Source organism: Sparus aurata, chromosome 5 (assembly GCF_900880675.1).
Source record: "Sparus aurata chromosome 5, fSpaAur1.1, whole genome shotgun sequence".
Lineage (NCBI taxonomy): Eukaryota > Metazoa > Chordata > Actinopteri > Spariformes > Sparidae > Sparus > Sparus aurata.
Genome location: NC_044191.1, coordinates 28143768 through 28166241, shown reverse-complemented (window position 1 = coordinate 28166241; position 22474 = coordinate 28143768). Strand labels below are relative to the sequence as shown.

The window sequence follows — 22474 nt, the reverse complement described above, 5'->3', positions numbered from 1 at the left end:
TTGAATCTGGCTCTGAGGGCGTCAAATATCGACATTTTTTGTTAGTAAAACGTCGTAAATCATCGATAATTCCCCTCAGATGCATTCAAACCAAAGTGAGGATCATTTTCTAAACACGTGAGGAGTGAAAAAGTGTAGATGTGTGTGTTAAAATGTAAGTAGAATTTTTTTTTTTAAAAAGTCGTTCCCTCTCACCTCTGATGAAGATATGTAGCCTATGTCTTATTGTAAATGTTGTGTTGTAAATGAATATTAAATTATTTGATAAAGATGGTGATATAATACTGTGATAAGGAAGAACAAATGCATACGTTTATTTACTTATTTTTTTAATTACTTTAAGTTTAGAGTTGGTATCATCCTTAGCTTATACATCTGCTGTTTTTACATCACAGTATTTTTTTATTTTTTTTTAATTAAAGTACAAGTGAGTATATGCCCATATTTGACTAGGAGGATAAAGGCTTATATTGATTGAAGTTTTGATTATAAAGCTGAGATATCTGATTTTTGTTTAAAACTTAACTTTCCTTTCAAACTTCACACAAGGTGCATTATATCTCAAGGACGAGATAATGAGTCTGAAATATTTTCCGAAGATAATATAGAAAAAGAAGCTAAAAAATCAGGCGAACATTCAGAAGATGGAACTGCTCTTAAAAAAAGAAGAAAAAAAAGAAGAGATTCAAACCACAGAGGTCACAGATATTTGTTCAGACATTTATTTTAGCACGTTGATAAAAAAAAAAAAACAACACAAACATTCATCCACCAACGAGTCTCCACCGCAGAAGCTCTCACAAATATATATTATTCCACTCATCTTATTTACACTCTTTTTCTTTGAAGACAGAACTCTGAATGTCAACGCACATAAATATCATGCAATTAAAACATTTCTGTAAGAAACGGGCGACACCAGCGTGTGTCTTCACATCGAACGTACGGACACTGTAGAGCTTCTTCAGTGAGGGTAAGACAGTCTGAGGTGCTCGTTTATTAACGGAGCGGTGCTCAGCAGGGCAGCGGGGCAGAAGGGAGTCCTGGGTCCCTGCAGGAGCGTCGGAACCAAACAGGCAGCGGGGCCCGACATGAGGTGGCCGTACCCGAGGGCGCTGTGGCGGCTCTGCTGCGGGTTTGGGTTCTGCGGAGTGACGGGAGAAGGTTTGCTCATGATGCTGTCGATGCTGAAGGAGCACTTCGCATGCGCACCCGGCTTTGGCTCTGCGTGCTCTCTGAAGTCTTTAGGCCCACTGCACTTCCCGTGACTGCTCAGAGTTTGTGGCAGGAGGTGATAGGAAGAGGGAGGCATCATGATGCCCTCCTGCAGGGGCATGTACCGGATGGGGGCAGCGTGCGGGGGGCTCACCTGGCCCTGGACGCAGTATGGTTGCCCGTACGGCCGGTAGCAGTTCAAGTTGGAATAAAACATAAGTCCTTCTTTGGCGAGCTCGGGGTGGTTTCTCTTGAAGCGCTTCCTTCGCCGGAGGAAGCTGCCGTTGTCGAACATGTCCTCGGAGGCAGGGTCCAGGGACCAGTAGTTACCTTTGCCCGGGTTCCCAGGCTCCCGCGGGATCTTAATGAAACAGTCGTTGAGGGAGAGGTTGTGCCTGATGGAGTTCTGCCAGGCGGGGAACTTGTCTCTGTAGTAGGGAAACTTGTTGCTGATGAAGTCACAGATGCCACTCAGCGTCAGCTTCTTCAGCGGGCTCTGCAGGATGGCCATGGTGATGAGGGCGATGTAGGAGTAGGGAGGCTTTACCGAGCTGCCCTGGACTTTCCTGGACGGCGTTGCGTCTGCGCAGAAGCTGTTCTCACTTTCCCCCGAGGAGTCCGGCTCCGAAGAGTCAAACTCAGCGCCCGATTCTGCCGAGGAGCCGTGGTCCGAGGAGCACTCATTTCGATACAAACGCCCGTGTGTCGGCTCATCCTCGCCCACTATGTCAATCTCATGCTCATCTAGAGGCAAGGTGGCATGCTGCGAAGCTTCAAATTCACTGGAGAGAGTCATAGTCACACGCAGGATGTTCAAAAACGCGTAAAAACTCAACTGTGCCAAAGAGACATTAATGGTGCGCCGTGCGTAAAAACCCAAAGGCCCCGATTCATGCGTAAAAGCGCATCTAGTCGCTGGTCCTTCGTAAACCTTGCTTTCTGTTGAAATGAAAGCTGGGGCTTTATATGCTGGAAGGCTGCTGCCCTGAAGGCCAGTCCCATTAACCCTCTGGACCTATCAGAGTGGCCCCTCACCGCGGGGAGCCAGAGAAGGCAAGCACACAGGTGGGGGGGATTTGGGGAGTCCTGAAGTGCGCACGGCCTATTCATGCAAATACAGCCGGACTTATAGGTTTAGGTTTAGAATTAGCTATATTTTGGTAATATTGCATGCATTTCATTTTAACTGTCAGACGGTTTGAGTGAGAGTCAACACAGAATTGCATAAAATAAACAAAATCTTCAAAATAATGAAGATACACTGAAAACTTTGGTTCAAAGCTGACATCTCTGCAGTAAGACATTCACGGGTAAACTCTAAACATGATCACAACCACTAATGTGGTATTTTAACTGATCACTTTTTTTTTTTTTTTATCCCTTCCAGCACTGAACACATGCACACGGTTTAGTGTGCAGTGAACCCTATATGCCCATGTATGTGAGGCTGGTGTTGACATTGTCGTGTGTCTTACGTGTGTGCGTACTACCAAAATAAATCTGCAAAAGATTAAAGTTTAATCTCGATGTTTTTCCTCATGTGATATGACACACATCGTACAGCAGCACAGTGGGAGGTGAGGTGTTCTTGGGAACTTTAACACCACGCCTAGCCCGTGATAACAAATCAAGTGTTTCCCCCCTTCGATCCCCCGCGGGTTCGTTTAGGTTGCCACCTCTGGATGCCTGCGGGTGGGGTGACCATGAAAATGGCCGTGGTCGGGCTCCCCGCAGCCAGCAGAGAAAAGAGGTAATAGTCGCCTTAACGAGGCCATCAGCATCAGAATCGAGTAGGAAACGGCTCAGCTGCACGGTGCGCCCTGGGCTGCGGGGCTCAGCTCGGCTTTACGACCGGGATGAATAAGCAGAGCCATCCTCAAAGCAAACCCGTCCAGCAGCGGATATGTGACAAAACCGTGCTGCTAAACCATCTCCATTGCAAATGACCAAGTTGGGAAAACTCCACCTATTTCGTCACCTGACTGAGTGAGTGTGTGCGAGATGGTTCTCACACCACTGCACCAATAGAGGCTGAGGGAACAAACAGCCCACTAGAATATGGAATGGCTGCTGTCAAGTATCACAGGCACAAACTGAACTGAGCACCGACACCTCACACATCTGCAGAACATCAGCATTTAGTCTTGGATGCAATCCTCAGTGAAACAGAGGCACTGGTGTGAGATAATTGGAGCGTTTTCCATATTTACAAGTGATTTAATTCCAAAGTCAGTATTTTGAAACGAGGACACACAAGTAGATGATTAAAACAAACAATTTAAAGTAAAAAATAAGGGAGGAAGGTCTCTCTTTTCATGTAATGTTACAATCTGCTCACATATTGCCAATAAAAGTGATTAAAACAAGCAAACTGCTGCACATTGTGAAATAGAGCCCCCTTGGAAATTAAACAACACCAGTGACAAAAGTGTCTCTGCAGTAGAAAATTAAATAAGTTTAAAGTAATTAGGAAGTTTACACATCGAATCACTTTACATTTAGAGCCACTTTAATGATGTACAGCTCTATCGTTTAATATATTTTGTCTTTGTGATATTTTGTCATCAGTCGTCTGGTTTCTCATTATGCTTCTTGACTTTTTCGTTGACTTAACCTTGTTTTTTGTCAATATGTGGAACTCCCCTTGACAATAAACCAGATTCTGACATTTTAGCTGTAGCACAATATTCAAGTTATCACACCGTCGAAACAATCACACTTCACATCCACGGCCTGCTGACTGGATGCAGAGGTTAAACACTTGTGTCTGTGTTTCATAACAATAAAATCTAAGATGTTAATGCTCCCGGAGGACCTTCACACTCTGGTGAGTATCATAGTGAACTTACCATTCCAGCACAAAGGCACTCCGACCCTGTTGTCATGTTAACAGTCTGTCGTTGTCACCTACAACTAGCCGTACTTAGGAATGGTCAAAAACATTTGTCTTGTTGAGGTATACCAGAGCAGTCATAGATGTTCAGAAAAAAGAACAACTTTATTTTGAATAATTTAAAAAGGAAAACAGGAAGTTAAAAGCCGGAAACATAAGCGAGGCTACATAATTTACAGTGTACCACACTTGATACAGTATTTGCAACTTCCAACAATGCCAACCTTCAAAAACTGCAGATTTTACAAAGCTGTCTTCATAAGAAATACATCGTCATTGATGAAAAACTCTCTCCCTTCGACGCATCTTGGTGCGGTCACGTATTTCAGAGGTTGTGAGCAGGATAAGTGACCAGTGTAAGACACAGATACTGTATGCTGTTAAAGCAGATGGTATTGGATAATCACAAAGAGAAACTACAATATCTATCACTAATGTAACCTCAGCCATCCTCTGATGTACCTCATGTTCACGTAGGAGAGGGATGAATGTCTGAAACAAAGTCCCTGATCTGTGGATGGCCAAAGCTACAGCTTTTGCTCCAGAATCAACCGTTTATCTCTGAAAAGAGGAGAGAAGCGCTCGTGGTCTAATCTCTCTGTGCTCCTTGCATCACTGCAGAGATGAACTGTTCCTGCAGAAGGTCTTTGTCCAGGTTCCTGCCTGCAGAAGAAGAGAAACAGGAGAGGCAAACATGAAGACGCTTAGCCCACACATAGACAGATATAGATATAGTATGAGTTATGTGTTACAGTGGATAGTGATTGTTAAGGTCAAGTTCCCATCAAGCTTTATTTTAAAGGCTGCGTAATAACAGTGATCCCCCCCCTCTACACTGCTGCACACAGTGACTGATCCCCCTGACCCCACCTGGACACTGCACTACTCTTACCTATTTTACATTTCATCTATACCCCACATTTAGTACGGCTAAATATACTTACTGCCAGTAATATTTATAAACTGTACATGCTGTAAAATATGTCTTTGCTGCACTATTTTTACTGTATATACTTTGCAGTTTTTACTGCTTTTTGCACTTTCTGGTTAAACTGCATTTCGTTGTCTCTGTACTTGCACTGTGCACAACAACAATAAAGTTGAAACTAATCTAATCAAAGCTATTTCTCAACACTTTCAGGGAATTTAGCTAAAAAAAGAACAATGTAATTCAGAACAGATTATATATAATAGTGTCAAAGTTATAAAAAAGTGTTATTTCAGGTTTTATTTAGTTTTATTGAGTTGCTGATTTCCAGAGAATCTCCCTCGAACAAAAAGCTCAACCGAGACCAAAGGAAATATTCATTTGCAAGTGTTTTATTACTGGAAAAGTTTACCCTCGTTAGTTTGTTTCATCTCTCTGTTTGCATGTTGGCAAGTTTTTAAATTTTTTGCAGGTTCGGCCGTGCACTGAGTAAAATACTCGGAACGAACAACGTGCACATTTTTCAAAATAATTTGCATCGATTGAGGCCTTATTCCTGGGACATTTTTAGGAAATTGTGGATTTGCGGAATTTCCTCCCAAGAATTTATGGAAATGTAAGCTTGAGTCAGAAATGTACATAACGTACCGTGACCTTGTCAATAAAAGTTTTACTTAACTAACTAACTAAACTTATTTTAATTTAGCCATTTATTTAACCAGGTTAGTCTCTTTGAAATCACTTTTAAAAGTGAGACCTGGTCTTGACTGATAGCAACACAGACTTAAAACAGTAAATTGTCAGAGAGCAATCAGATAAACAACCTGGAACTCAATAGATTTCTCATTCGTTTTTAAATGTTCAAGTGGTACAATATTCCAAGGTTTACAATCAGATTGTAGATCGTTCCCCACAGTGGGTGCCGAAAACCTAAAGATTGTGACGGTGACTGTGATTTCCATATTTCAAGCTTTAAAAAAGAAGATAAGCAAATAGGAAGTTTTAGCCCCATTCAGCAAACCTTACCAAAACAGTTTTGATCAGTTTCATGTATTTGAGTATTATAGAGTAATGTGAGAAAGACGTGTGTGTGTGTGTGTGTGTGTGTGTGTCTTCACCTATAAAGACCAGGCGGTTGATCCGCGGGTTCTCCTCCCAAAGCTGTGGAGTCTCATTCAGATCATACAGCTCGTGGACCCCCTGCAGCATCACTTGGTGGGCTTTACCGACGAGAGACACTATGCCCTGAAAACACACAAGTCACAAGCCATGAGTGACACATTAACCAGTGCTGAATGGAGCATTTGAGGAACCGATTAATACAGATAATACAGCGGCACTTATTGATCACTGCTGCCGCCGGGGTGACTATTGTGCTCTACTGTACCTTTAAGCGGATGACAGTCATGGGACGCCCTTCTTTGTTTGGGAACATCTTTTCCCATAGCAGATCCTGAAACAGTGGAAAATGCGTGTTTACTTTACAAAGGACTGTATTGTGCTGAAGCTAATTAGTATTGGCCACAGGGAAACAAAGTGGAGGGTCTGATGATGCAGCGTGACTGTACCTGGATGAAAACATTGAGGGCGTCCTCGGGAAGATCTCCAGCCACCTCAAACGTCACAGTTAAAATACTCTGAGGAGGACGTAATAAAATACAGGAGTGTTATCAATAAATACAAACAGTCTGTGGTTTTGTGTTTTCCAACATATTTAACCCTTTTTCTTCTTACTTTTGACACTTCAGGATATTCATTATCAGATACTTTAAGCCGTTAACTCAAGTACTATTTGTATAGAAGTCTTTCACTTTTCTGAAGGTATTATTTTATATCATGATGTCTTTACTTTTACAACACTTTTATGCAGTGATGAAAGAAGTTATCAGATATTTAAATTCATTGCATAAAACTAGCAAAACCTCAATGGAAAAATTCTCCATCACTAGTTACTTATTTATGTATTATATATATATATTTACTTTTTATCTTGTTCTTATTGTTATATTACTTTTTACTTGTAACTAGTGTTTTTCACTGTAAATTGGCATTCACAGTGGAAGTCAGCAGAATAATTCCATTGTACAAGGAAACGCAGCTGACTTTGATTTATATTATTCCTGATTCATTAACATGTGAGCTGCATTTCGTTGTCATTAGGTCATTATCTCATTTTAAGTACATTATATACTGTTGGATAGTTTATAACTAGGCATATTTTATAGACTGGTCACATGTTTTATGTAGTACAGATTTTATTCACTGTAAGACAGCGAGGCAGAAGTTTATAGTAATATGTAAAATGCCTCTCAGATGATACTTAAATGAATGGACAAGCTTTTTTGGTAACACATCATTATTATTAACTGCTGGCAGCACGATGTAATGGCTATAATATAATGACAGCATCAGTGTTTAGTTTGGTTCCCTTTAAACTTTGCTTTCACTGGGCTGTTTTGTCTGCCACCAGGAATGAAATCTCCTGAAAAGAAATAAAGGCTCGAAGTGGTGCCAGCTGCTCCAGTCACGCTGGCAGCCTCGTGCTAACAAATAATACCACTTGGAAAAGCTTGGCAAGCAAAAAAAAAGTAGCCTCATTCCACTTAAAGTACAGCATCTGTTCACGGTTTCTTAAGTAACATTAAATCGCTGCGTTTATGTTTTGAGATGAATATTTTCATGCTGTTAATCTTACAGTTCACTGATGAAACTTATTCAAAGACATTCTCACACGTATTTTGGGTTCACTGAAACCAGAAGAGTCATTATGAACGTTAAACAAAAGAAGTGTTTTTACGCCCCGGCTGATGACTTTATCAATGACCGCGTCGAAAACCACAACTCCACTCGGCACCTGAAACCCGGTAACGGCGCCCCTCTTTATCTGCCCCCCCCCTCGCCTTCTTTCGCTCTTCTTCTCTCTCTCTATCTCTCTCTCTCTCTCACACACACACACTCTCCCTCCTCTCCATCCTTCCTTACAGCTTTAAAAGGGCACTTTGTAGATATTTGAGGGGGTTTTGTGTTGAAGTGTTAAGGTTACACACTTCCTTGTCATTTGGTATAACAACAGAAAAACAGCATTCTCATTTACATGAAAAGAGCAACACGGGGAAGGAGGTGGGAGGGAGCTAGGGGGAGGGTCTGAGGGACGGCTGAGCTTCATGCGGGAAAGGGAACCTGGAGAAAACAGACAACAATGCCGTTATTTACCCACGCAAACAACCCTCACCTCTGCTCATCCTGTGATAAAAGCCCACGGGTATAAACTGAAAACTAGAGGGCTAATTGCTGCGAGGAGTCATTTGGTCTGATGAAGAGAAAATGGGATGAGACTCACCCTGGAGTTTAGAGAACAACTGGACTTAATTGATGTTTGGATATTGGGAAAACCTTGTACATATTCTTAGAGTACGGTACACTAGATGTCCCCCATTCATATCTGACACTCAGTTGCTAATTAGCTTGTGAAAGAACTGAAAAGCTGCAACGAGAAGCCAAGACTCTGCTCAGTCTAGCCCACATAGCGTCCCCAAGTCCTCCTGAAATTTACCGAATGTTTATGCCGCTGTATATGACCGAGACGGGCTCTATTTGCAGCGTAACAAGAAAACATCAAAAGCCTTCCGAGCTGATCTCAACACAAAAAAACCCAAAAGCGGGGAGGGAGTTTTCACTCCGGTGTCACAGCCTGGGGGAATGCATAACAATGTTAGCCTGAGGAGACTGCGTCCCTTCATCCTGGAGGAAATGATGTGTTGAAATAAATTAGCAAACAAAACAAGGAAAACCATAAGAGATGCACGCGGGGTCGGTATCGGCGAGGAGCGAATTAAAGTACAGTTGCAAAGGAGCACTCAAAACAATACCTTGTCGAGATGTGGTCTTGTAGATTTCACGAGCTGGAGCTTCTCTGCTAGACTTTCAGAGGAGAGAGTAAACATCATACTTTTTCAGTTTGTATTCAACATATCAGACTCATGTCCACTTAAAAAGGCTTGAAAGCTGCGTTCACTACCTTAACTAGTCAAATTGGTATTTTCCATTAAAAAAAATATTAAACAAAAAATCTGTAAAATTTACTACCAGGATGACGCACTAAATATGGAAGCACTAACAAGAGATAAAAAAATATTGTGCAAAAGAATGTAATGTCTTTTTGATCATTTATGGGGCTGCATTAACACCCAGAATCAGTAAACAGGTTGACAAAATATCAGCATTATCTTTTTAATTTATGTAATGCTGAATAAACTGTGTGTTCTCTCTTCTGCTTGCTACATTTTTTTTTTTTTTTTTAGAATCCTGATTTAAGTTATCGTTTAGGATACGTTACTTTTATATTTTGGGAGTTTGTTTGGGAGGTTTTAGGTTGTGTAACAGCATTTGTTTCGCCATATTATTTACCATCACTTTATGCCATTTTTCTCAGATGTCACCGTTATCTTTCTGTCTTGTGTAATGATGCATAATTTTACTTTACTTCTGATAAATACAGTTTATTTTCATCGAGATGGTAGACGTACAGGATGTGTACACAACCAGACCAGGATGAGGTTTCTCAAGTAGATTTAGTTTTATTTGTAGGACTTAAAAGCCAAAAACCTCGAAGTTATTTCTGGGATAACGATGTTTTACATGAGTTCTGATTTTGGATTTTATGGGATAACGATGTTTTACATGAGTTCTGATTTTGTATTTTCTATCGCATTGTTTTGTTACTGTAACGTAATTAAATAAAAGTCTAATATACAAAAACAAATTTTTTCCTAGTAGGGTAAAATGACCATCAGAGCAAAAAATGTACTAGATTGAAAAAAAAAAAAAGTTCCTTCTCTTTTTCCGCTTGAAGAGACGGGACTATTTAGATTATGTCTCTGTGTTCGGTCTCGCAAGATAACAAGCTGTATCAGTGCCTAATTACACAACTTTGAATGGACTTGTGAAAACTTTAGAAATGGCAGTTAAACCCTACAAAACACCCCCAAACAAACTACGGCCAGACCTCCTCATCCTCCCCCTTCTCCCTGACCTCACAAGGAGGCTAAATGTTGTGTCCAGCAGCTTGAGCCCCACGTGCTGTTAGTACCACACAGGCGGAGCGGCGGGGGGCCGCTTCAAACAGCCAGCGTGGGATCGAGGGGAGGAGGGGCCCCGGACTCTCAAAGGCATGGGGAAAGGAGCTATCTGTTGGGACAAGGGGGACTCCTCGGGAGCCAGTGGACACACACAGCTCTAATCCTCTGCAGCTGGTCTCAGAGACACTGACTGAGGGCATGTAAGAGAGCTTTAACACCGCGGCCCGTTTCATTCACATGAAAGGATGAACACTGACTCTATTCATCGGAATGACATTCTACAGGGGATACAATATGATGACCACCCCGCGGTGTAACAGGGGGACGCTCAATAAAAGAGTCTGTTAATTAGAGAGGAACATGGTGAGCAACAGTATCAAAGACCGCTGGGTGCACAGTTCAGACGGACCAGCAACAAAGGCCATCAATGGAGTTAAAATGAGGTCTTAATCTTTCACTGTAAATGTCGCTGCTATACATCGGAGGCGGCGAATAATCACAGCAGACACATGAGTAAAAATATATTCCAGGTAATCTGAATCAGTGTCTACCAGAGAGTACTGACATGTTACCTTTCAGCTCTGAAACGTCCTGCAAAGTTAAAAAAAAATTTTCTAATTTCATCCTTACCTCGACAATCGGTATTGATTTCCGCCTCAAACATCCGGTTTGGGCTCAATATCAAAAGCTTGTTTCCTAACAAAAAGTCTTGATAACAATGTTGCATTCACTTCTTTTACTACACTTTTTTAATGTATTCATTAATTAATTTTGGTCCAATATTGAATTGAAACTTATAGATAGAGATATACAGCATGTAATTCATGCCGCAAGAGGTCCCTCAATCAAAACAAAGAAACAAAAGATGCAGTTCGATGATGTCGTGAAGTAGCGTGGGATCATGGGAGTTGTTGTCTCGACTGTTACACAACCACTTCTGCCAATGAAAAACATTGTGGCGTGACAGAGTAAAAATGTTCTATGGCGCGGAAATGTTTTACTCCGGTTGCGTTTAGTCACGTTGCTGACTTCCTTCCTCACTCTGACGCATCATCTGATGTTTTTCCCCCGAAGTTATGGCGACCAAATTACTGGCACGTTCACCTCCAGTAAAAATACAGACCTCTTCCGGGTTTGAACGTTAAGGATGATGCAAGTACATAATTCAACAAAATATGTAACAAAGGTCCAATCGTTTATAGACAGTAGAATGCAGAAATGTTAAATATTGTGTCTTTAAAGTCAACATTAGTGGCAGTGTGTCTGTGAAAAATTGCTGCGTGAAAGTGTTAATTTTATACAGTTTTTGCAGTCTTAAAGACACATGTTGTAATTTGTAATACTATATCAAGTAGGTCATTTTTAATGCCAGAGAACTGTGCAAAGTTTATTTTTTCACCTGTAAAATGTTTGCGTGATAACCAAACTTTAGGGACACTCAAAGGTGTGAGCTGATAGATCGTTTTTAAATTAAAACACTCAAGTATCAATATTGGCATTAGGGTTAAGAACACAGTATTATATTTATATACTGAATGAACACAGAAAATTTAAATCAAATTTGTATGTAAAAGGCGACTCACTTCACTCCGTCTTTACTGTCAAAGGAATGCAGATCCAGCACCTCAGAGAGATCGACCCTGTGGAAGACAATAACTTACATTTTTACTTTTTGTACAGTTTAATTAAAAATACAACTTTTCCACAGTGGCCCATAAATCAAGCGAGCCACCTCAGCTCTCGTCACGAGTTGGCCTTAAACTAACATTGAGCCTGAACGAATGAACTGGCTTAAACAAAAAGTCGTGGCGCTGTTTTTCCGATTAACCCCGTCGCTACACGCTGTCTTTCATCTGTTCACCCCGGCCTGAACTCTGAACACCCAAACCTTTGAAATACACAGCCTGTGTTAGCCAGATGCTACCTGGGTCCAATAACGTGCTTACACAGAGGGTGAATAAACACACATTTTTGCACGCACACACATTCACATACATGAGACCATGTTGGCTTGAAGACCCCGGGTCAAAGAGCAAAGACTTGTGGGTAACTGGACACTATTGAAGGATGGGTATTTACTCAGGGTGCAGCAGTTTGGGTACGTGTGTGTGTGTGTGTGTGTTGGGGGTTTTGCCTTGAACAATGTCACGCCTGCATGGCTTCATCTTTGATATAAAGATCTGAGCAGGAGCAGCACGTGGAGTTCATCTGTTACACAAACATAACTTACCTTGACTTCTGGGTTTCTAAAATCTTGACGAGACCATTTATAGACCTGAAATGAAATGTAAAAAAAAAAAAAGAAGCTTAAAACTTAGACGATGGACAAAGTGGACGTTATTCCTATTAACCTTTCCCCTCAAAACTTGGAATAAAGAAGGGCCACACACATACACACACACACGGCCACACACACACACACACACACACACACACACACACACACACACACACACTTAACTCGCTCAGTAATAAGACTGTAGTTTTAAAAAGCAGAATACTATCAGAAAAAAGGAAGTTGATAAGGAGTAGAGCTGCAACAATTTGTGGATTTATCAATAGGTCACTCAAAACAAAATAAGTTGCAAATTATTTTGATAATCGATAAATATTCGAAGTCATTTCTCAAGCAAAAATGTCAAACGTCGGCTCGTTCCAGCTTCTTCAATGTAAATCGACATCGTAAATAATGTGAAATCAAATGTAACTTAACAAATAAGTTGTTAAAATAGTCTGCAAATTAAGTAATAGAAAAACCGCTAACCCCTGATTCCATTTGTCTATATATCGTATCTGCCCCTATCATAAAATAGAAAAGAAATAAATAAGTGTGTGAAGCTGACCTGACTGCATCTCGCGTTTGAGTGAGTTCCTCCTCGTTCACCAGGTCCGTCTTATTGATTATGATCAGGTCAGCGACAGCAATCTGCCTGAAAAGACATCAACATCGTGTTTATCTGGCAAGAGACACATTTATGATGAAGCCATCAGAGAGGGATCCGCACCAAAAGAATCCAAAAATGAGGGTCTTGTGTTAAAACACTAAACCAGCTACATCAGGAAGTCACTGCCTAACTCAATGCTTCTAACAACTAGAGCTGTGTCTTTATGATCTTTATTGCATAAAATACAGACACCTCTCTGTGTGTGTGTGTGTGAGTTTTCGTGGGTGGCAGCGGGCGATGCGTGCCAAACTCAAATGGGAGCTGCGCGCTGTTTAGCTTGGAGGTGAAAACACAAACAAAGACCAAGAATGCAAAGGGTCATGCAACTGGTCCGTCTTGATCGGTGTATTTGTTCAACAACAACAAAAAACACACACAGCTGCTGGAAGAGACAAACAGAGAAAGACGCCCAGGGAGACAGACAGGCGGGTGGCAGAGAGGGCGTTCAACGGCTTGTTGGGAGGCCCGGTGAGGCGGATACAGAGCGGTTTGTACAGTCGTCAAGGAATAGTTCAGCATTTAAGGGAACACGCTTGTTTGATTTTCTTTCTGATGCAACGCCGTCCTCGTGTCTGTACGGTGGAAATAAACAGCAGCGCGTTAGCCTAGCTTAGCACAAAGACTGGAAACAGGGGGGAGAGGCGCTAGCTTGGCTCAGTCCAAAGGTAACAACAAGTATTCAACAATCTGGGTAACAATTTGCTGCATTTCACATGTATCACTTTTTTAATCAGTCATACGTGAACAGATTGTAACATTAAGTGAAAAATGAGGCTTTCCCCCGTCTCTCTGTTAAATCTGCTGGACTGTGGATTTCTTTGCGTTGGAGTCAGGTCTGATTATTCGCAACGGTCCAAAGATGCACATTCTCATCTCAGGGCCTCTCTCTGACCGGCTAACAGAAAGCAACATTAGCTAACGATAGTTTAGAAAAGTAATCCGCCAACATAAACTAACGACCGGCTTCCAGCACCACCGAGAGCCCCTTTATCCATAAACAAAAGAAGAGTAAAAGCTGCAGCATTGTTTCTCTCTGCACACATGCAAAAAGTTTTATTACCCAATAAGGCTGTCAAAGGTTTCACTACTGAGATACTTTTGTTGATACAATGTGTTTAAAACAAGATTATCTTTAATAATTACACATTTATTAGTACAGGGTGTTCTGAAGCTAGAGCAAAAACCAATCAGATAGACTGATAATAACATTAATACAAATTAGGGGTATGATGACATCGCGATATTCATGATAAATGATGGTAACAAAAAAGGAATAATGATATTTTGTTAGGGTGCTCGGCCTCGTACATCTTTTGTTCATAAGATCATCTGGTTTCCTTATTGAGTAGCTGATAGCAACTGTTCTTATTGATCATCTGGTTTCCTTTTCATAAGTAATTGCGTAGCTGATAGCAACTGTTCTTACTGATTATATTCTACTTTTTTTTATTTACAGTTGTGGTCTCTCTCTTCACCTCTTACACTCCGATTTCAAGTGTCATTTATTTGCCTCCAAAAGAAGACAAACACACATCAAGCAAAGTTGATGGATAGAACTTTTTTTTATCATAATCATGAATTTGTTTGGTCAGTATAATGATGTGGTGAATATCTGATATCATGGCTGTCCTATTATAACTTAAATAAATTTAAAAAAAAACTTTTATCGCTGGTTTCGAAGTTAAAACGTTTCGTCACAACCTTCTTTCAGAATCTCTCTCAAAAAAGAAAAATTCAAAAACACAGCAAGCTCACCTGGAGGCTTCATTGATGAGACCTTCTTCTTTTTCCTCTGTTAGTTGCTACAGAAATCAGAGACAGTTGACATGAGTTAGACATGCAGGCAGGAAATGAAAAAAAAAAAAAAAGTGCGAAATTGCACAAGCTGACCCTGTAGATTACGTTCTTTGGAAAACGAAATAATAAGAAAATCTGCAAATGTTTGCAACAGCTTACACATCTTCTCAACCACAGGAGATCACTCCTAATTATTCTGTTTGTGTCTTGTGTGGCAGCACCGGGGACGCAGCCCATTTTCAAAGAACAGTTTAATATGTAATAACAGACGGGGCAGGAGGTGTTAATCTGGATCCTGACCCCGGAGTGTCAATCTGACATGAATCTGTCACTGTGTGCATCACCACCGCTTCCAATTCTGAAGGAATGAATGACAAAAGTACATAAATAGAATGGCCACTCGCCGCTTTTTATCCAACAACCTCTGTAAGCGAGAGACAAAAGGCCTTTCAGGCGGTGCGAGGGGCCGAGAGTTCAAGTTAACCCTCACACGGATGGATATGTTGCGGGACAGATGAGAGGAAAGGCAGGTGAGTGGATGTGACAGTCCTATTACACATGGTGCCCATCTTTGATATCAATTACTCCTTCACTATCAGTTATCCTCTCCTTCGTCCTGTCATTATCTCCTTCGTCCAATGAGAAGACAGAGCGGCACCCAGGCTATGAAATGCGTCACCTCGCCGAGCTCGACACCTTCATATTAGAGGCCATTATCTAGGTGTCACTTGTCCTGTTCTTTTTAAATACCGCGGGGAGGGCAGGATGTGCGTGTCGCTGGGGGGGGGGGGTTACGAACAATCTCACAAGTTTAACAGCTTATTTTGGACTTAAAGTCACAAAAAAAAGGATTTTGTTTAGTTATTGTTTTGAGGCAAACGCAGCTGAAGCTCTAAAGTTCGGCAACAAAAGGAGGGGGAGACTGCAATTTTCGTTTTTAATACTGTAATAATACAGTTTTAATATGAAATGGAAGAAAGTGACAACTTTAAGTGCTTGTTTTACACAGTACATATACTTGAATATTTTTTTCTCATGCGACTTTCTACTTATACTCCACTAAAGTTCAGAGATAATTATATATTGCACTTTTATCTTCACTACATTTATCTAAAAAGTTTAAGTACTCTTTTGTACTGGTCATGTGGTTTTCATGCGTTTGTATTTTTGTACTGCTGATTAGAATAAAACAAACACTGTGAAAGTGACACTTTGGGTGCTGGGAATTTGATTTTGAATTTGAACAGCAGATTAATCCATAATGTAAATAATGCTTTAACAATAATGCAAATGTAATAATACAATATGTATGAGTAAAACAGTCACGGGGGGATTTTTCTCTACTTATAATTCTTTGACTTTTTCCTTTTACTTGTAACAGAGTATTTTTACCGTTTAGTGCGAGTACTTTAATTCAAGTAAAGGACACTTCCTCCACCACTGCATGATGAAATGTAATTTTTACTGGAGAAAAAATGTCTCCAATATTCAATCAGCTCCCAAAAATGTTGTCATTTAACTTTCTGATGATTCAATCTGGATGACAAACATGAAGTTTCTTAAATGTCATCTTAGCACCTACCTGCAGTCCGTACTTGGCGTCGATAACAGTGACGATACCTAAAGGATGAACAAAGTAACAGTAATCAGTGATACAATAGAGCCACAACATGTACACAGTCTTTTTCTGAACTGCGGCCTTTTGGTGTTTAGTTTTGTCCGTTTGTCTAAACCACTTTCTCTGAGTTATCCGACTTTTGGTCTGCTGGCCTGTCACAACAGAGCAGACAGCTGGGTATTTAGTGTGAGCAGCGAGACACCGTTCATGTAAACACACACACACACACACACACACGGCAGTAAAACAGACACACAAACAAGAAAATCATCTCTCCGAACAAAAGAGGCGACATTTGGGCAAGGCAGAAAAAGTATGTCCTCAAACTTGGAATGTAGTTGTAGCTGTCACCGCCTCAAATTTAGAAATCTTAAATCACAACACTTTTCACATTAATCTCTGAATCCAGCTTCTCCTACATTAGACCAGTCAGACCAGTGAAGGCTCAATTATTCCTGACACACGGACAAACGGATAACAAGTATTCCAACCACCATGTTTTCATTGCATTAAAGTACAAGGACAACCTGCATCGTTACAAATATCTTACCATCTAAATAGATGTCGCTGCCGAGCTCTGCGTCAACCCAGAACATGGAGGCAACAGCTCCTGCCAGAAGAGATGAACTGGTATTATAGACTGTAAATGGCTGAAATCCACACATGCATACAAATTCAAAGTTTTAGCCAGAAAACAGAGGCCTTATTCTTCATTTCTCTACCATAAGGCCTTCAAAATAAGAGGAAAGAAATAAAAAAAAAACTTGGCATGTTGCACAGGACTCATTGTGGTTAATCAATAATTAAACTGAGATGATTGATACAGGAAACAAGACTGATGTTGTAAAATCTATCACAGCTACTGAGAATCTGTTAAAGGAGCATTCAATGTTTTATTGAATTCAAGTACAATACTAAACCATACCTCATATCACTAATAAGGTTCAAAAAGCATTTCAGTGAATTTAGCAATGCATTAAGTATTGATTTCATTTTTAAGTTGTAGATGTGTTTGTTAAATTGATCTCTTCATCATGTAGTGAATATAAACAGCACTCTTTCTGCCTCATTTCCTGTCTGGGTCTTCACTGTCAATATTCAATAGGGGCAAAAATACTCCAAAAATCATCGTAATAGTAATTGATTTGTATGGACAGCAATCAAAAATCTAATGATATTCCATTATCATTGATATTAAACAGAGAAAAGTAGCATATAATCACATGTTATAAGCTGAAACAAGCACATTCTGGGCATTTTTACTTGATAAGAGACACAGATTTAATAGATGATCAAAATTGTTGTAGAATAATTATCTGTCAATAACCAAATTATTTCAACATCAAATTAATTAATTTTATTCCTGACATCCACATCCAAAGTTTTTGTGTTTAAAGTCAGAACCGCACTTCTTTCTGACACCCTCCATGCATTGTTTTCTGGCAGAGCTCTGTGGAGCAGATAAAACCAATATCAGAAGCTTTCAATTGTTTATCTCCTGCTGGTACATTTGGTTTGTTTCGATTTTGCTGTGCGCGCGGTTATTACAAGACCCTGTGTAGCCGCGCCAGCCACAGCTTGTTCACATAATGCACTTTTGTCAAACTGCCAAGCGAGAATAAGAAAGCATTGTAAATATTTGATGGCTGCGTAATGAAAACACTGTTTTTGAGTGGCATGTTTCACATAACTCATCCAACCCCTTCTCTAAGGGGAAGAGGAGAATCCCCTCGGGAGCCTTTATGACTGACAGCACTGCCACGGCCAATGACAGACCTGTCCTAGTCGATAAAAAGCCTGTCTCAGCCAATGACATGGCAGAGGAGTGAGGACAGCCCCAGTCTGAGCGCGCTCTGTTGCTTTCTGTCTGCGAGGCCAAGTGGTGTGTGTCTGCCCATGCCGTTACCCTCCTGACACCTGTCACTTAGAGACACACCCCAGTTGTCACAGCGCTCGCCCTGTAATGGCCTAATATTGATTTCCTGATTCAAAGCTGAGAGAGATGAACGGACAGCACGGTTTACTTTCCTCTTTTATTTTTTGATGGAAATAGGCTCCTGGGGATGTTCCTGTCGCAGTCTGGTCCTCAAAATGTAAAAGTTGTTAACAGCATTTAACTTCTGATGTCAGCTTTGCAAAGAAATCTGCAAGCGTTTAGGCATCATTCACAGCAGCGAGGTTTCAAAGGAGGCAAATAACCGTCCAAATACTTCCAAGGCCAGAGCTGGGAAAAAACGATGATCGATTACAGATTTCTCTGATGACTGATCTTAATTCAACTACAGAAAATGCGAAATACCTGGGTCAGCGAGTCCTGTGGTTTCTAACAGGATGTAGTCGAACTTTCCTTTCTTCTCCATCAGATTCTCGATGGCTTTAAGACCGTTGTCCCTGAAAAATGAAGGGACAGCCACTATCAATTACATATGGCATATATAAAACATTTTGTCACATCTTACAAACTGTAATATGAAGCAAAAATGTGTTGTCTCATATACCACCAGACACACTTACACCTCATTCAAATAAAGATAAAAACATATGACATTGTACTGTATTTATATTCTCATTATCACATTTGTGTTATTAACAAGCTAAACAAGTTAAAAAAAATGGGCCACTGTTACTTTACGTACTTGACAGAGCAGCAGAGGCAGCCGTTTCTCAGTTCCAGCCACTCCTCATACAGCTCTCCTGCATGGCTCACTGCGAGGGACTTCTCCAGGGCGCTGCCTGCAGGTGGAGGATGAGAGAGGATGATCAATCAGAGAAGGATCAAATGATCAAGACTGAGCTATTTCAACCAAAGGTGCGATAACTTCTGTATATTTTGCAAGATAAATAGAAATTTCAACCAATAAAGAGCAAAACTGGCCAACCGAGCCTCATTCAATAAGAACATATAGTACTAAAACTTCAAGAAAAGATTATTAAATCTAATGCTAATATGACACATGTTGCAGTACCAGAGTTTGTACCCTTAAAAACTCATACAGATACAGAACACAAAAACACAGGTATGAGCTTCTTTCAGTTCTTGGCAAAGCTGTTCCTCTGCTGCTCTCTTGTGGAAAGCTGAGGAACTTCCACAACAATCGTGATCCTGAGATTAAGTTAAGAGTAAACACAGTTTGGAGCATCTTTATTTGGCCTGATTAAATAGAATTCAAACCACAATTAATCGTGGTTTTGCTAAAGGGCTTTCGTTACTTCACCTTCTCCAAATTCATTGAGTATGACGGCAATCCTCTTGTTGTGTTGCTCCGTTAAAATATAGTTCAGGAGCGTAGTCTTTCCAGCACCTGTGAAGACACAAACATAAGAATTACAAACAAACATATTTATACTTAATTTCCTTATTTTCCTATGAGTGAACAATGCACTCTATATACTTATTGGGGGCGAGGATGGACTTACAAATGTGTGTGAGTCTACAATAATCTCCTTTATAAGCTCCTTAAAGCTCTGAGTAATACAGGCAGTCTCTCACCGAGGTAGCCTGTGATGATGGTGACAGGTATCTGGTCTGCAGGAGGAGCAGGCAGGGCGTCGATGGGCACCAACTCTGGACAGTCATCTTCCTCCTCCATCACCATGTCATCCATACCAGAAATAGTGGTGGTCAACACAAGTGACAAGATGGATCTGATCTGATGAATCGGGACAGACACAAGACTTTAAGTGTGTGACTTGACCTTGAACAAAAACACAGCACTCATATTTCTTGTTTTACAAACAAAACATAGCTAACTGTGGCTATTTGGTCAGATTTCATCAAGTGTCTTATGTCATTCCTAAAGATACAGCAAATATGCATCAAGTAAGACGAATTACCTGACTTCATACAAGACCTTTAAAGTCTAAAAAATACAGAAAACTTGTAGCAACAACATGAACTCGCTCCCACAGAGTCAGCAGTTAGTGGAAGTGTGTATCCACTGAATGAGCACCACATTTAGCATATTTAGCATTTATCCCCTTCAATCAACAGAGAAAGCGACATGACAACAAAACAACCCGACTTGCTTTGATTTAGAAAGGCTATAAACAAAATTACCCGCTTATTCCTCGTCTAGATGCAGATATTCAAAGTTTTCATCAGATATTTGCTCCTCTTCGCTGCTGTGGCTCTACGTCCTGACAGCGTGCTACACTGAAAGGAATCCGTACGCGTCCGTAGCGGCGACTTATGGTTCCGCTTCCGTTCACAGACCCGGAGGGGGAGAAGATGGTAAATAACAATATAGTTAATAAATTATAAATAAGCACAACCGTTAAATCATGTCAGAACCATGTGCCAGTCCCAACACAAACATTATGTGATACAATATTAGAATCATTTTCTTATCTATGGCTGATCAGAATATTATGCCACTGACCTCCTCGTGAATCGTGATTGAATCAGTATCAGAATCAGTATCAGAACTCCTTTATTGGTCCTGCGAACCGGGATATCTGTGTGTCACAGCAGCCTCAGGACAGTTCAGTTTAACATTAAACAATAATAATAGTACCAAATAAACAATATAGTAAGAAGGTGATGTGTGTTTTCAGTGTGTTTGTCTCACTTATGGTTTCATGTGTTATGTGGCTGTTCTCACCTCCACTGTCCTGGGAACTGCATCCTTCCTCCTGCTCTGCTGATGGAGTCACAAGTCCTAGTGATTGTTGCCATGGAGGTGTTGGAACAAGGGTGCTGTCTTATGATCTAGGAAAAAGTCAAAACGCAACTGTAAAGAAATGTCACAAAAGTGAACAATTTTTCCCCAAATCCAAGGTGGCATCCCTACAGAGGTGGCCAGCTTTGGTGCAATGACAAGAATCAACCACAAGAGGGCAACATAAACCATGAAGGGCAAAGTGTTATAATAATAATAATAATAATATATGAAAAATCTAAATGCAATAAATGACATAATCGATGCATGAAATTATTACAGGTCTATTGGGTTGGACGTTACATTGTGGCATGCATGATAAAGTGTGTCTATTCCCTGAATGCAAACACTTACATTCCTGCACTAAGGATATCATATACTGATATTTAACATAATACAAAAAGTCATTAAGGATTATCACAAACCTGCAAGTCCTTTGGGAAATAATGTACACAACTAATGAAAGATATGTCATGTTAAAGAGAGAAGAGAAATAGGTATAGGTCTGTCTGTCCTGATACAATATTTTTCACATTACAGACACACAGGATCAGCTATAACAATTTCTCAATTTCTATTCATACAGCTCCTATTCTTGTATAAGGTTTCTTTATGTGTATAAAGAAAGTAAAAGTGATACTAAATAATATACATTTTGTATTAACTTGCTACCCAGAAAAGCAGTGGAAATGGAGGAATAAATGAATGTCACAGCTGAAGAAAAACTGCTGCTGTTGCTCAGAACTATTTTAACTAGCGTTCAGCCATCAAGTGATGCCAACTTTCTAGATAAAAATATACTATACAAAGCATACAACACTTTCACATGCAATGCTTCACATTTTATAGTATTGACAAGTGACACCTTTTAGTGATGACACATAAGATTGTTGTGAAAAGGTGTAGTGTGTGATGCTTTATGCAGCCTTGTTACTTCTTCTGCTGATACTCCACAGATACACCTGTGGTGCAGGCTCTCTCTTTAATCTCAGCATGTTGAAACAGATGTCAAGCTTGTACCTCACATAAAAACAGTTACAGCATTCTCCTTAACAACTAGAGTACATGGTGACTTGTTTTAAAACAACAACACCAGAATGTTTCATGGATTCAAAACTTTACCCGACTTTCCATTGAAACCGGAGTGAGTAAATAATGATTGCATTTTCATATTTAGGTGAACTTTTCCTTTAAAATGATTGGTGCCCTTGAGGCTGAAATCAGAGGGGTGGTGGTGATTTGGCAATTCCCTAGAGTCTAGAAATCTGCCGAAATGCCCTGCCTACTATCACTATTACTATTTTCTTACTCATTAGAAACTGAACTTGGTTTCTCTCTTACT

The 22474-nt window shown here is 40.4% G+C and overlaps 2 protein-coding genes across 2 annotated transcripts; both read right to left on the bottom strand.

Annotated features, from left to right (window-relative positions):
* Positions 1-773: 773 nt before the first annotated feature.
* foxd5 (forkhead box D5) lies at positions 774-2135 on the bottom strand. Its single transcript, XM_030417958.1, has one exon. It carries the CDS (start codon positions 2009-2011, stop codon positions 965-967), a length of 1047 nt encoding a protein of 348 aa, XP_030273818.1. The 5' UTR covers positions 2012-2135; the 3' UTR covers positions 774-964.
* Positions 2136-4194: 2059 nt separating this feature from the next.
* Positions 4195-20685, bottom strand: cbwd (COBW domain containing). Its single transcript, XM_030416545.1, has 16 exons — positions 20532-20685; positions 19965-20124; positions 19690-19776; positions 19111-19207; positions 18774-18865; positions 17025-17084; positions 16439-16476; positions 14815-14861; positions 12958-13044; positions 12345-12389; positions 11698-11754; positions 8906-8957; positions 6605-6673; positions 6424-6489; positions 6155-6281; positions 4195-4771 (listed from the first exon to the last, which is right to left on the bottom strand). Exons 2-16 carry the CDS (start codon positions 20077-20079, stop codon positions 4698-4700), a joined length of 1113 nt encoding a protein of 370 aa, XP_030272405.1. The 5' UTR covers positions 20080-20124; positions 20532-20685; the 3' UTR covers positions 4195-4697.
* Positions 20686-22474: the final 1789 nt, after the last annotated feature.

Bases quoted from the DNA above. Each gene is read 5' to 3' on its own strand.
- cbwd (XM_030416545.1), bottom strand. From the start codon at position 20,079: ATGGATGACATGGTGATGGAGGAGGAAGATGACTGTCCAGAGTTGGTG. The intron at 6,490-6,604 runs GTACAGTCACGC...CCACTGTTTCAG, and splicing joins CCCTCAATGTTTTCATCCAG to GATCTGCTATGGGAAAAGAT. The intron at 4,772-6,154 runs GTGAAGACACAC...CTTCTTCTGCAG, and splicing joins CAACCGCCTGGTCTTTATAG to GCAGGAACCTGGACAAAGAC.
- foxd5 (XM_030417958.1), bottom strand. From the start codon at position 2,011: ATGACTCTCTCCAGTGAATTTGAAGCTTCGCAGCATGCCACCTTGCCT.